The sequence below is a fragment of the Mobula birostris genome, chromosome 26 (genome assembly GCF_030028105.1).
Source record: "Mobula birostris isolate sMobBir1 chromosome 26, sMobBir1.hap1, whole genome shotgun sequence".
Taxonomy (NCBI): domain Eukaryota; kingdom Metazoa; phylum Chordata; class Chondrichthyes; order Myliobatiformes; family Myliobatidae; genus Mobula; species Mobula birostris.
This window is the reverse complement of record NC_092395.1, coordinates 41495752-41510647: the sequence shown is the minus strand read 5'-3', so window position 1 is coordinate 41510647 and position 14896 is coordinate 41495752. Positions and strand designations below refer to the sequence as shown.

Genomic DNA, 14896 nt, shown 5'->3' with positions numbered 1-14896 from the left:
TGACCTTACCTGCATGAGCAATGAAGCATTCTGAAGCTACCAACAGCTTGCTTTCAGCAGACCTGACATATTTTACCTTGGGATTTGACGCAGTTGACTGTAAGTAGAGTGTACCAAGCCCAAAACTGCCCCACCGCCACCCGGGATTACAAATAGATAACCCCTACCTTGATCCAATGGCATGGTCCGATACTGAACAGCAGGACTGTAAGGACCAGGGCCTTTAATGGTGTGTGCCCTGACTTTAATGTCATAACTGGTATCCGGTTTAAGGCTGTCCAGTGTGAGGCTAGTCTGGGAGGATCTGGTGGACACTTCGGAGGGATTGCTCTGGGCACCTGCCTGTCTCCAGGAGACAGTGTATGAAGTGATGATGCCATTTCTTTCTGCCAACACTGGGGGCAGCCAGCCAAACTGAACAGATGAGGTGGTGACATTTGCCAAGTCCAGGATCTGTGGGTAGCCTTTGGGCACATCTTCTGGGAGTGTGAGCTGCTTGACATCCTCCACCCCGACACCAGCGCCATTGCGGGCTGCCAGCCTGAACACGTAGGTGGCACCTTTGTGTAAGCTGTGGGCCAAGTACTGATGTTCGTGGTCCGAGAAATCCAGGGTCGTCAGGGGCGATACGTCCGTACGCCCTAGCCGAAGCTGATAGCCAAGAAGCTGTCCAAACATCTCCGAAGGAGGCTGCCATTCTAACACGACTGTGTTCTCTTGCACTAAATGGACTGTAAGTGTGGGTCTGTTGGGAACTGAAAGGCAAAACAGAGTTTTCTTATGACATTCAGCTCATCAAGTCTATGCCAGTTTTCAGAGCAATCTCACCCCCAGTGATTTTCCTTGTAACTTATCCTCTGAGTAACTTATCTCAATACTACAAGCTTAAATGTTAAAAGACAGTTATCATTTCATTTCTGTCAAACAAGGAAGCAGCTTCCAGATTGACTGCTTATTCCTCTGGAATTCTGCTGTAATGATGCAAAGGCAGTGACTCAAATTGGATCACTAGGTGAAAGGAAGTAGAGTCTGTCGAATAAATGAGGAAGAGAAAATGGATTAGCAGTGGCAAACCCCCTGGTCATTGAGGAAAAGGAGAAACTCTGGATTAACTCTGATGGTCTCCCCTACTGAGAGCCAGGTGAAGTGATGTCAGCAATCATACCCTCAGGTAGGTGAAGGAAATATACCTCAGAACATCAGGGTTCAACAAATGTTTTCTCCCCACTGCCAACAGATTCTTGAACCGACCTGAAAAAAAAAATTAACTCTGCCTTGGATTATGTTATTCTTTCTCTCAACTTCCACTAATACTGTTATGTTTATTTTGTCGTGTAAGTTATGTGTAATTTATGCTAAACTAAGTTTATGCTAGCTTCTGTTTGACATGTTTGTAATAGACCATACTGTGCTATTTTTGCAAAACAGTAATACTCATGCATTCACACCCTGGGTATGCCTGACTACGACAATGTACAAAGTGCTCTTAAGGAGACCTTCTAGGATGAGGTGTAACTCCCAGTGGTGATGCAGGCTGTTTAGTAGGGAATATGTTAGGCTTCATATTTCCTATTTTCTTTTCCGTTGATGTTAGTTTGGCTGGGTATCTAACAGGCATCAGTTATATAGCCATTTGCTTTCCATCACTGACATCTCCCGCATTGAATCAGCCCCAGATTGGAGCTGTATCACTGAGATCAAGTTTCTTTGTAATAGCTTTTCCCAGTTAAGCAAATTCAGTTCTGAGGTAATGACAGTTGCTGGCAGGCTGTTGTCCTGATTAACGGTGCAGTTCTATATGTAAATGAACAGCAAAGATTTTTCATTTAATTTAACGCCGCACTAAGCTCAATTTGCCTGCTGTAATTTTCACAGCTCCCTTTTCATCCTTTCCGTTAATCACTATAGACCAACTAAACACAGATACATCAAAGTGGCAAAAACAAAATTAAGTTGCCAGTGGGTAAGAGTCATTAGACTACGAGGTGGATGGTTCACTTTACGTTTCAAATTTTAAAAACTTTTCTAATCAGTTTAACCCATGGGAGGAAATGAAGTTGAATAAAGTTTTAGTCTGTACTCCTTATCCATGGCTAGCCAGCAGTGTGGCAGCGCCAGTGAAAGACAAAAAATTGGTGGCTGGAGTAACTCATAGGGTCAGGCAGCAGCTATAGAGGGGGATGGATTGTCCACCCTTCTGTCCAAGTGAAGCGTGAATAGTGCATTCTAAATAAAATACAATGGTGGTACAATGAATGTGAAAACAGACATGCACTGATTGTACTGCTTTTCCTGTATTTTTTTATGAATTAAGTATATTGTTGAAATAAAACAAAATCTGTGCCTAAGGCCTGTAACACAGTCCACTACCTGGCGTGATCAGAGTAGATCAGACAATGTATGTAAAGATTTAACTAGGGGTTATAAGTCTGTAATTTGAAGAAGGAGGGATGGTCTTAGGAAAGTCAGATGTACATTTTTCAGATTCACAGAAGAATGAATTATACATACGCCTTTCCTGTAAGTCTGAGAACCAACACAACCTCTAATAATTGCATTATTCAAATAGTGCTTGTTTTAACCCTTTTGGAACTGGTACTTAGATAAGTTGAATATTGTTTAGTTGATGTATTTAGAAGCACAAGGAATGAAGAACCATAGCAGAAAAATGAAGCTAGAAAATTTACCCAGAGGTATAAAAATGTATTTCATTATAAAACATATAAATCATTCTGACTCCCACATTAGATTCCAGCCTGCATGTAATTTACTTACAGATTTCCATCTAACAAATTAGGCATCTAAGTGTCTAATCTCAACTCCTGTCTACAGCTCATTCCTGGGAATCTGCATTTCAAGTATAAACCATCTGAGCCCTGTCATTCACTTTCCAATATTTATTGTTTAATACATAAATCATGCAAATCCTTCAAATGGATTTCAATTTGTAACTTGCTTCTGGGTTTTGCAGTCTATATAAAAATCAGCTGAGCTTCCTGATTTATACCAATTTAGAACTCATTCCTGAAATCACTCATTTCATTAACTATTTTATCCCTCTTAATCTGGATTGCATGCTGGAGCTCCACCCAGATACCCATTAATCATTGCACTTTCCATCAAATCCAAAAAACCTTGTAAAATCAAACAAAAAAAGAATGGTCCTGAGGGATCTTTTGCATTTCCTGCACAGCTTATCTTCAGCCGAAGGAGGTGCTAAGTTGGTTATGAGAAGCATGTGGGTTGGTTACTCTATTGAACCCTATCTATGGGCAACACCCAGAACACTTTTAAATCAGAACCTGTGTTTGTGAGTTAGGTGGTACCAGAGTCAAGCAGCAAACATAATTTCTATTTACCTGGCAGCTTCCAAACTGCAAAATATCTGAACATTTACAGGAGAGCTAGCAGCCAAAACTTGACAATGGAGTGCATTAAGAGGCGAAAGGAAAGATTTAAAAAATATTCATCTCTGGGGTGTGGGCACTGGGGCAAGACTGTACTGATTGCCTATCTCTTATTGCTCTTGGAAGGTTACTGTGAACAGTCTTCCCCTGAATTCAGTTGGATCCAGGTCAAAAGTTTTGTTAAAGATGTGCAGATAAAGGAGCATTTTCCAGAAGGGAAAAGGGACAGACATGGGAAGCTTAGAGGTCTGAAGACTTTCAGAGCTTTGGCAGCTGATGACAGGTCCACCAATGGTGCAAGCTGTAAACTGAGGAATGCAAAATTTAAGAAAAAACAAAGTGCTAGAAGCCCTCAGCAAGTCAGGCAGCATCTAATGAAGAGTTTTTAACCTGATTTTACTTCACATTCTCAGCACCTACAGTTGTATGTTATTTTGGAAGTTCAGAAATGCTCCAGATTTGGACGGAGTGTAGAGTTAGCTAGCTCAGTAATTAGGAGTAGGTGTGGCTTCCAAGACAGACCATAGAGGGGCAAAGTGGAGAGGTTTAAAAACATGTGAGAAGAATTTTAAAACTGAGTTTTTGCTGAACCTGAGCCAATGTAAGTCAACAAGCACAAGGACGTTGTGGAAGTTGGATTTGGTGTAAGTTCGAGCTTGTGTAGCAGAGTTTTGAATGATGGCCAAACAATATTGATTACGGCTGTATTAGAATAGTCAAGACTAGATGGGGAAGTGCTGCAAATTATTTAGTCATCTGGATTGAGGGCAAGAAACTGCCTTGGTTTAAAAGGACCCCAATTCTCTCCTCTCTTTGGAATCGTCTGCTATAGGATTCTCCTTCTGTCTGAAACTGATTAACTGTACCAGGGAATGTTGCTACAATCGTCATTTAATTCAAACAAAAGACAGCTTAATTCATCACTGATCCCTTAGCGTGCTAGTGCATCCAGAGGTGATGAATGCAAGTAGCACCAGGAAGTAAACAAGCTAGTGTCCTGCTGCAATCACAACTTGGAGCTGAGTGCACTGAAAACCATGGAGATGCATATTGATTTCAGGAGAAATGTGTCGCCCCTCCACCCACTCATCATCAACAACTCTACCGTTAGCATAGCTTCAACATCCAGGTTCCTGAGCATCATTGTTTCACAGGAATTCATGTGGGAGAATCTTTATCTTCTTCATTGACAAAAAGGCACAGAATAGGATGTACTTCTTGCAGCAGTTGGTAAAATTCCATTTTCCACAGAACATACTGGTGAAATCCTACACTGCCATTATAGAGAGCATCCTCACGTCAGCCATTACTGCCTGGTTTGGTGCAGCATCCTCCCACAATATACAAAAACTACAGCAAACTGTCATGACAGCAGAAGAGGTCATTGGCTGCCGTCCACCATCATTGCAAGACTTGTGAGTGTCCAGGATAAAGAAGTGGGCAGGCAAACTCATCACGGACATTACCCATCCAGCAAACTGCCTTTTCCAAAATCTCCCTTCTGGAAGGCACTTATAAGGCTGTTAAAATAAAAACTTCACACCATTTTATAAGTTTCTTTCCTCAGGCAGTTAATCTGATCAACCATTCTAGTACCAACACACTACAGCAAATTCCTAATACATGTTATTGTATATGGCAAATGAACTTGATCCTTGATCTTTGAACCTTGAACCTTAAGTTGGTCCTGTCATGCACTTCTGACTGATGTGTTGTCTTTTTCTCATAATTATTGTGGCTTTGCCTTTGGTTGGTTATAGACCTAGAGTTCATTCCCCTCCTCCTGATTCCATGAGGTCGTGTCGTATACTGCTATGTCCTACAGTTTTGGGGTATATCAGAATGATAATGTTGAATTAACCTAGAGTCATACAGAGTGGAAGCCAACAGCAAGCATCAAGCACTCAATTACATGAATCCCATTTTATTCTCCCCACATCCTCATCAACTGCCTCGACCCTACAACTTGTCTTTGCAGTGGACAATTAAATTATCACTGGCATACCTTTGGGATGTGGGAGGAAACAGGAACACAAAGAATATGTGCAAACTCCTGACTGGTAGCACCTGAGGCCAGGATCGTGCCTGGATTACTGGGGCTATGAGCCATCATTATGGACTTCTGAGGCATGCCTTCTTCTCATTACGACCATCAGAGTTACAGCAGCTGGAAGCTGTTTTAGGAATAGCTTCTTCCTACCACCACTAGATTTCTGAACGGTCCATGAGCCCATGAGCCCATGAACACTACCTCACTTTCCCTCTTTTATGCTATTTGTTATATGTTTTATTGTAGGTTGTAGTTAATTTTTATGTTGGATGTAATAATAATCCTGATTTTGATTCTGAGTCAGTACCCCCACCACCTGTTGTGCTGCTTCTTACTGGGATAATTATTGAATTCTAGTCTATTGAAGTTGCAATTTCAAAACCATCCATCTTTTCTCTCAAGTCAGAATGACTTACACTTCATTGCTCTCACAACTTGCCCCATCCACTGCCCACCCCTCTCAGTGCCCACATCTCCGGTTTTAACTTGTTTCTACTTTTTCAATGTCCTGGGGCAACAGTCATCGGTACATCACTGGTTTAAGTCTCTTCAACAGAACGCACACTTTGTTGGAGTATACAGACCACTTCAGTAAGTGAAAGCCAATTGTAATTTTCTTTTACGATGGTGATAGACTTTGGGATGGGGGGGTGGAATTGGAAGGTGGCCAGAGGTGACTAACCAATGAGATGAAGATGAGCCGAAGTATAGGATTGAAGCAAGGGGTTCAATGGCCCACTCCTGTTCCTATGCAACCATGCAGTGAGTCAATAAGTCATGTTCAACCCTCATTCACCCACTACCCTCACACATTCCCAGGCAGAGTCACTGGATGGCTGTTGGAAGGGGAAGCCCAACTACTTTCCCTGTCCCATTCCTTGGGTGAGGAAGCTGTCAAGTGCTTGTCATATCCTGGCTGTAAACACCCAGTTCAGCATAAATTGGGTGTGGCAGTGGGCACCTCCTTGGTGCACGTGATTTCCATGTTACAGGAAGGAGAAGTTGCGGAGGAGACCTACTGTATGAGAATTACTGTATGTCAGCAGCATTGAAAATTTTAGCTATGGAGAATGGGTCTTTGGTGCTATTTGGATGTGATAGCATGAGGGAAGGCTGGGGATTGACTTGATTGAGATGTGCAGTAAAACTCAGACATTCTACTGTTCAGAAATATAGCTAATCAAGGTCCTGCTCTCATACTCCCTCTAGGTTCATTGGGGCCTGGTTCCCATACTTGCTCTGTTTTCTGCATTCATTTTAAATTCAGTTTGGGGCCCCCACTCAAGAACTCCTTTAATTTGGGGATTGGTTCATTATTGTCACGTCACTGAGATAAGGTGAAAAGCTTTTGTTGGTATGCCATCTCGACCGATCATTCTGTACTTAAGTACAGTGATGTAGTACCACAGGGAAGTGATAACAGATTGCAGAGTACAGTGTTACAGATCAACTGCAGTGCAAGTAAACGAATAAAGTGCAAGCACAAACATGAGTAAATCTGCTGGAAATCCAAAGCAACACACTAAAAATGCTGTAGGAACGCAGCAGGCCAGGCAGCATCTGTGGAAAAGAGTAAACAGTCGACGTTACGGGCCGAGACCTTTCATCAGGACCCAAATGAAGTGCAGGGATCCTGACCAGATACACTAAGAGATCAAGAGTCCATCCATCTTTATCATTTGAGAATAAGTTTCAAGAGTCTTAACTCTGCAAGAGCTCAAGAATTAAGCTCACTTGGTTCACTGAATAATTTATCAAACCACTGTGTAACATCCAAAAAAAATGAATTAGAAGTGTGTTGCTGTGTTCATCTGAGCATGATCCAATGGTGTGGAAAATCTGCCATTCTGAAACCATCAAGAGTGTTTAGATTTGTGGTATTACACTGTTTAAGATAAGAGACTGGGACAGAGTGAATACATTGGGGGAATTAATAATAAAGATGTATACATTTAAATGAATTGATGGAAAAATTAGAGGGGAGCTGAGGAGAAAGATTTTCATATGAGAAAGGGGTTTTGGAGTACACTAAGTTTATGACAGTCATGGATAAGGCAGAGAGAGTCTTTACCTGGGGTAGAATTGTTGATTACTAAAGGACATAGTTTTAAGGTGGAGGGGGAAAGTAGACGTATGTGGCAAGTGTTTTATTACATAGTTGGGGTGTATGGGGTGTCAGGGAGGGGTAGCACCTCTGGTGGGGGAACATGTCATGTCACCTTTGGTCCCCACCTGGCACTCAGCTCTCACCTGTGGCTCCCCGTAGCTGTTTGCATGTGACAGTGGCCACACCCCGGGCAATGGCTTCAACAAGCCGGCTAAACCAGGTGAGGGTAGCTGACGGGTCTCAAACCCTCGATGAGGTAGGGAGATGTCTATTCCAGCACGTGAAGACAGACTCCAGCGGATGGAAGGTCCAATGGTCAAGAAGGCGATCTCTGCAAGCATCGTGGAATGTGTAGAGCACAACAAGATACAGAAGACGTCCTGGTCATCCACTGCGCCTAGTCCCATCTCCAGCTGACTTGACTCTGTCTTGCCACTGGATCCAGATGGGAAGCGAGAGTGAGGCTGACGCTGCGCAACTCTCCCTCACTTAAATCCAAATCACGCGCTAGTCTCCACACCATCATAATGGTCAAGGCGTCGATGATGGATGAACACATAGTGGAGGATTTCAAGAGTCATTTAGATAGGGATAAGAATGTGCAGGGAATGAAAGGATATGTATCATGTGCAGGCAGACAGGATTAATTTACATTTGCATCATGGTTAGAACAGGCATCTGTGGGTTGAAAGACCTGTTCCTGTGCTGGACTTACTATGTTTTATTTGACTGGAAGTATGGGAGGAGGCAAAAAAGGTCATGCTTTTGAACATCGATTTCACTAACTTGTGGTAGTTTTCCCCCCTCCCCTTTTTACATTCCCCATTCTGGTTCCACTCTCCTCTTCTCAACTGCTCATCGCCTCCCTCTAGTGCCCCTCCTGCTTTCCTTTCTCCCATAGTCTGCTGTCCTCTCATATCAGATTTTTTCTTCTTCAGTCCTTTACCTCTTCTACCTCTCAACTCCCAGCTTCTTACTTCAGTCCTGCTCCCCCGCCCATCCACTTTTCCTTCACCTGGTCTCACCCATCACCTGCCAGCTTGCACTCTTTCCCCACCTTCTTATCCTTGCATTTTCACCCTTCCTTTCCAGTCCTGATGAAGGGTCTTGGCCAGGAATGTCGACTGCTTATTTCCCTCCATAGATGCTGCCTGACCTGCTGAGTTCCTCCAGTATTTTGTGTGTGTTGCTTAAGGTTTCCAGCATCTTTGGAATCTCTTCTGTTTATGCTTTTAAGATATGCAGGTATACCTACAAAGTTAAGGAACAAGGAAGAGATAGGCCTAGATAATTGTATTTTTGCTCAGAATGGGTTTATTGACTCTTTCTGCTCTGTTTTTTTAAATTTTATGAACATTATTTATCAGCTGAGGCTCTGGATCATCCTTCAGCGTGTTCACCACTGATGCAGCTCATGGTACCACAGGACATTTGAATGTGCAGAATGAAGTCAAGCTGTGACATTGAGAGAATGGGCAGTAAATGACTACAGGAGTTCTGGAACATTAACATCCTTGGTTTAACTGCAGCTCCAATCTGTTCCTGTCACTGGCGTTTGCTGGCAAAGCATCAACCAGACAAGAGCCTGCCAGCATCTGACTGTGGCCATTACCTCGACCTGTTTACCACCTCCTCACTGTGTTGTGCAAGTCAGCACTAACGCCACATTCCAGGAGGCACATCTAAATCAACACTTTGCAAATGCAATTCAGGTTGCACCTCCAATCAGACGATACGCCAGCAAGCTATTAATGCTGGCGAGCTCTAATCACGCTGCAGGAAAAAATAACTATCAAGGACAATGATTTGTAGTGGAGGTGTGTGCAATGGTAGAGCACTCATCTGAATATGTTCCTAACATTGGGGAGGAGGTAGGAAAGAAACAGCATGGAAACTGGTAAAGAAAATAGTTATTTTAAATCTGTTTTCTTTCCCTGTCATCTAAATTCTCCTTTACCTCTATTGATTAGAGAAACCATTTACTTTAGCACATCATGTCAATTGTCTTGGGCAACTAAATTTCTACATCCTTCTTGTGTGTGACTTAACAAGACTGGCAGTGAAGCTTGGTAAAGCCACTGCAAAGTCTCTGTAGGGAGGAACAACAGGCTAGGTTACTGAGGGGCTGAGCCCTGAGTAACAATGCAGTGTTTAAAAGGGCAACATGACGAGGCATTGTAACAGGATGATTGGACTGATGTACAATGATTGTAGAGAAAAATATGTCCTGATTGTATCTTGTGTTTATATTTTGAATGATGCGTATCTCTGAAAAAAAGAGAATATTGGCAGTGTCGAGTCTAATCTTTCTTCACTACCATCTTTCTACACAATGTCCCAATTCATTTTAATGATTCTGGCCGGAAAATTTGCCATCTGTGACGCATGCCCCAGTTCAATATGCCACCCAAACTCATGGAAAATTGGACAAGGTACTTGAGGGAAGCCGGGCTCCTGGCTCAGCTGCAAAAAGCTGCAGCTTCAGGGAAGAGACAGCAAACGTGCTAGCTAAATAAACAAACTGACAAGTCACACTGACTGGCAGTGCACATTGAATGAGGTGTGAAAAGTGAAAGCACTGAAAATTGTGTTTACTGGAGTGAAATCTACTCCTAATACAGATGAAATATTACAGCAAAGTGCCAATGTTTTACTGGAGGGTTGAGAGAAGTGGCAGCATCTGCCATGTAAACTAACATTTTATTGGGCTTAAATAATTGTTAGTATAAAGAGAATTGGTTACAGCATGGCAAATTACCAGAGATTAATGGGGAATGTTCCTTTCCCAGCTGTTCCTGTTTCTGGGCCTTTTGTAATGAGATGCCTTAATTTAAACCAAACTGGTTTGCAAGTTGAAACACTGAAAGGACATTGCTGTTGGTGTGTATGTGTTAGTGTGTGGGCATGCCAGTGCTTCTGCATGTGTTAATGTTTTGTGTATGTGCATTAATGTGCATGTCTGACTATATTAGGCTGTGTGCATATATGTGTGTGTGCGTTGCAGTGTGGAGAGGATCACTGTATAAAAACAATTGGTCTCACCTATTGAAAGCAGAACTGATTGTAGACTTCAGGTGAGGGAAATCGGAAGCTCACGAGCTAGTACTCATTGGACGATCAGAGGTGGAGAGGGTCAGTAATTTTAACTACCTGGGTGTCACTATTTCAGAGGACCCATCCTGGATCCATCCAATTGCAAAGAAAACACAACAGCGCCTCTATTTCCTTAGGAGTCTGCGGAGATTCGGCATGGCATCAAAAACTTTGACAAACTTCTATAGATGTGTGGTGGAAAGTGTGCTGACTGGCTGCATTATGGGAACACCAATGCCTTTGAGCAGAAAATCCGACAAAAGGTTGTGGATTTGGCCCAGTACATCACGGGTAAATCCCTCCCAACCAATGAGCACATCTACATGAAACGCTGTTGTAGGAAAGGAGCATTCATCATCAAAGACCCAGGCCATGCTTTATTCCTCGCTGCTGCCATCAGATAGAAGGTACAGCTGCCTCAGGACTCGTAGCACCAGGTTCAGGAACAATAACTATCCCTCAAACATCAGGCTCTTGAACTAAAGAGGATAACTACACTCATCCATTGAGAGGTTCTCACAACCAATGATCTCACTTTAAGGATTCTTTATCTTGTTATTTCATGCTCTCATTATTTATTGCTATTTATTTATATTTGCATTTGCACAGTTTGTTGTCTTCTGTGCTCTTGTTCTTTCATTAATCCTGTTTACAGTTACAATTCTATAGATTTGCTGAGTATGCCCAGGGTTGCATGTGGTAACATGTATGCACTCTGATAATAAATTTTACTTTGAGCTTTGAAGTAAAACATTTCCCTTTGTGGATTGTGAGCCTTTGGAACTCTCTTCTTCAAAAGGTGTGGAAACAGAATCATTAAATACTTTTTCGAGAGCGATAGAAACTTAATAAGCAAAGGGTTAAAAACCACTGGAGTGGGTGGGAATGCAGAGTTGGCATTACAATCTGATCAGCTACTATCTTATTTAATGACCCTGACGGATTCCTGCTGTAATTTGTATGTTCTTTATGATTGCAGCTGAACCTAATAGGAAGTGATAGGAATGAGGTGCCTTTCTCTCCGTTGGTATCATGCGTTCAATCTTAATATCAACTGGACTAGAACAGGAATGCTCACGTAAATCTACTGGATAGGGAAAGAATCGGATAGGGCGGACATAGGGAGGATATTTTCATTAGTTGGAGAGTCTAGGGTCCGAGGGCACAGCCCTAAAATAAAGGGACATCTCTATAAAAGTAAAGTGAGGAGGAATTTCTTCAGCCAACAGGTGTTAAGTCTGTAGAATTTGTTAATACAGAGAGCTGTGGAGGCCAAGTCATTAGGAGTATTTAAGGCTAAGGTTCATAGATTCTTGATTGGTAAGGGCTTAAGGATGATAGGGGGAAGGTGGAAGAATGGGGGCTGAAGAAAAATCAGCCACGATTGAATGCTGGGGCAGAATTGATGGGCTGAATGGCCTAATTTGCTCTTATATCTTATGCTATGATTCTGATGGGCTGAATGGCCCACAGTGTAGAGTTGGAGATTAAAGATCCGCATTTAAAACAAGCTGCAGACGGATGTGCTACCAATACTTAGCGAGCAGTGTGCCCAGCTTTCCTCTGACAGTTTGTTACCGGACCTGCTTATTCCCACCTGCTGCCTGTGTCTCCCTGTGATTATTATCTGGAGATATCCGCACCTGTGAAATCCACACATCAGTATTTGCCAGACGTAGCAAGGCAATGTGTTCTTGTTCCATTAGTTTGCAACGTGCGGAAACTGTGAGAACTGCTGCAGTGAATCGACCAGACCAACCTAGGATCTGACCGCATCACGAGGCATCCTTAGGGAACGGTGGGGAGTTGGGGGGTGGCGAGAAGGTTATGGATGAAAGCCAACAAACAGTGAGGTAAGTATTTCTGCTACTGCTGAAGGCTGATGGCATAAAATGATTTGAATTAATTGGCTCCATGCCAATTAGTGGCCAACACAGCAGGTGGGATAATGTCTGTCAGCTGGAAATTATCATTGACAGTTCTAACTGGTGACTGCTAAATACACTGTTATGAGATTCTTCTGTCCACTGTTTTAATGCAGGCAGTAATCTGTTTATTTTAACTGGCTGAGTGCTGCTATTAAAAAAAAACTCATCAGTTGAGCATCAAATAAGTGTATTAGGCATACATCAACTAACATCAGGCAGTGATTTCATGGGTAATGTTCCTTTACTTGATGCTGAAAGATTTTCAGCCTGTATTCTAAAACTGTAATATCCAATGTCATCTCTCTCTCCACTCTATTAAAGTGACCTGTTTGCTCCTGTGGAATATTTGCAAGCTGTGACACAGCGACCCTCTTTCACAGCTCTCTAAATCATAAGGATTCACTACTCACTTGCATTATGCACGTGAACAGCTGTCCACCTATCAATCCTACATTCCTATGGATTTTGCCAACAGCAAACAAAATTGCAAGCTACTTGCTTATCACCCTTCCCCATATATCTGCCCACCACCTCAATGACTCCCGGTTTATTTATAGTGGATCGATACAGTGGACTCCTCCCTGATTTATTAATAAGCAGGTAAACTGTGGCATGCCACAATTACCACTCCAAATCTAGAAAAAGGACAGGATGAACCTCCAGCCTAAACAATAGAAAGGTTATGTCATTCGTCAAGAAAGGTTGACGAGCAAATATCCCTCCTTGAAAGACAATTGCAGGGCAATAATTTCCTTTATAGTAACTGCTCCTGGGAAAGAAATGCAGAATTTAATTTAAGGTAGAAAATGATGAAGTGTTCTCTATCTCCTTCTCCCTCTGACTTGACTCATCAGTGATATTCATCCATCCCAACCTCAATAGCTCGACTCCTATTTTTCTCTCAGGCATTTAGCAATTGTGCATAGCAACAGATTTCAGACAATAAGCTGGAAAAAGTACAGAAAAGATTGAAGAAGATGTTGCCAGGACTTGAGGGACTGAGTCACACTGAGAGGTTGAGCAGACAGGGACTTTACTCAATGTAATGGGGAATGAGCCGACCATTATAAAGGCGTATAAAATCATGAGGGGCATAGACAGGATAAATACTCACACTTTCCTGCAGGATTGGGGAATCAAGAACTAGAGAGCATGGGTTTAAGGTGTGGTGGGGGAGAGATTTAATAGGAACCTAAGGGGCAACATTTTTATCTGTGGTCAGTATGTGGAATGAGCAACCAGGCAAAGAGGTTGAGGAAGGGACATCAACAATATTTAGAAGGAAAGGGATATGGGCCAAACATGGGCAAATGGGACTAGGTTAGACGGGAATCTTCATTGGCAAGCCCTCAACTTCACTAGCCCCGTTACTGAACTGTTCTCCAACCTATGGACTCACCTTCAAGGACTCTTCATCTCATGTTCTCGATATATATATATATGTATGTGTGTACAGTATGCGTTTATCTATCTGTCTATTTATTTTTTCCCTTTTTTCTTTCTTTTTGTATTTTCACAGCTTGTGTTTTTTACACACTGTTGGTGTAATCCTTTATTGATTCTGTTATGGTTATTGGATTTATTAAGTATGCCCACAAGAAAATAAATCTCAGGGTTCTATATGGTGACAGGTACATATGTACTTTGATAATAAATTTACTTTGAACTTTGAAATAGTCAGGCTGAAGGGCTCGTTTCTGTGTTGCATGACTATATAGCTCTTTAATCGCAGGAATGTCTGTTGATCAAAATAATTCATACTATAAATTGGTGAATGGGTTAAGGCAGAATATGATTGAACCAAGTAGGGAAAGAACCCAGGTTCAAATAGACCAATCTCAGCACACTGCTGCCATCTGGGACGATGGTAACTGCAGTACAATCAGCCTTAAAACCACCAGGAAAAGCATGATAAAATCAGCTGCTGCTCCTCAACATTGTCTCAGGTGAATGTACAAAACACCAACAAGACCAAGGCAGCTCTTCACGGGAGAATACCTTGAGAGCATCAGCAGGTGAAGCTCAGACAACGGCACCAAGGAATGCAGAACAAAAAAAAATGGAAAATAAGATGCACACTGAAAAAGCTAGAGGAGGGCCGGCTGGTGGCGCAACAACATCAGCGCCGGACCCGGGAGTGGAGGTTCCCGGGTTCGAAACCAGTTGGGTCAGCTCCCGAGTAGGCTTTCCATCCGTGCCGGGTTGAGTGTCGAGATCGCAACTCCACCTCGTAAAATAAAGGGAAAATACTGGGAAAATGTCTGTGTGAGGAGTGGCGTGCCACACAGTCTCTCTCACTCTCGTTCCGCAC

At 42.5% G+C, this 14896-nt stretch overlaps 1 protein-coding gene across 10 annotated transcripts in view; it reads right to left on the bottom strand.

The window, feature by feature from the left end:
• LOC140188305 (receptor-type tyrosine-protein phosphatase delta-like) overlaps window positions 1-14896 on the bottom strand; it is a 493362-nt gene that overhangs the window by 115706 nt on the left and 362760 nt on the right. For all 10 annotated transcript variants that reach the window (XM_072244426.1, XM_072244416.1, XM_072244420.1 and 7 more), the window contains one exon: window positions 168-755. In XM_072244426.1, the coding sequence (XP_072100527.1) occupies window positions 168-755 (588 nt within the window). The remainder of the gene's footprint in view (window positions 1-167; window positions 756-14896) is intronic.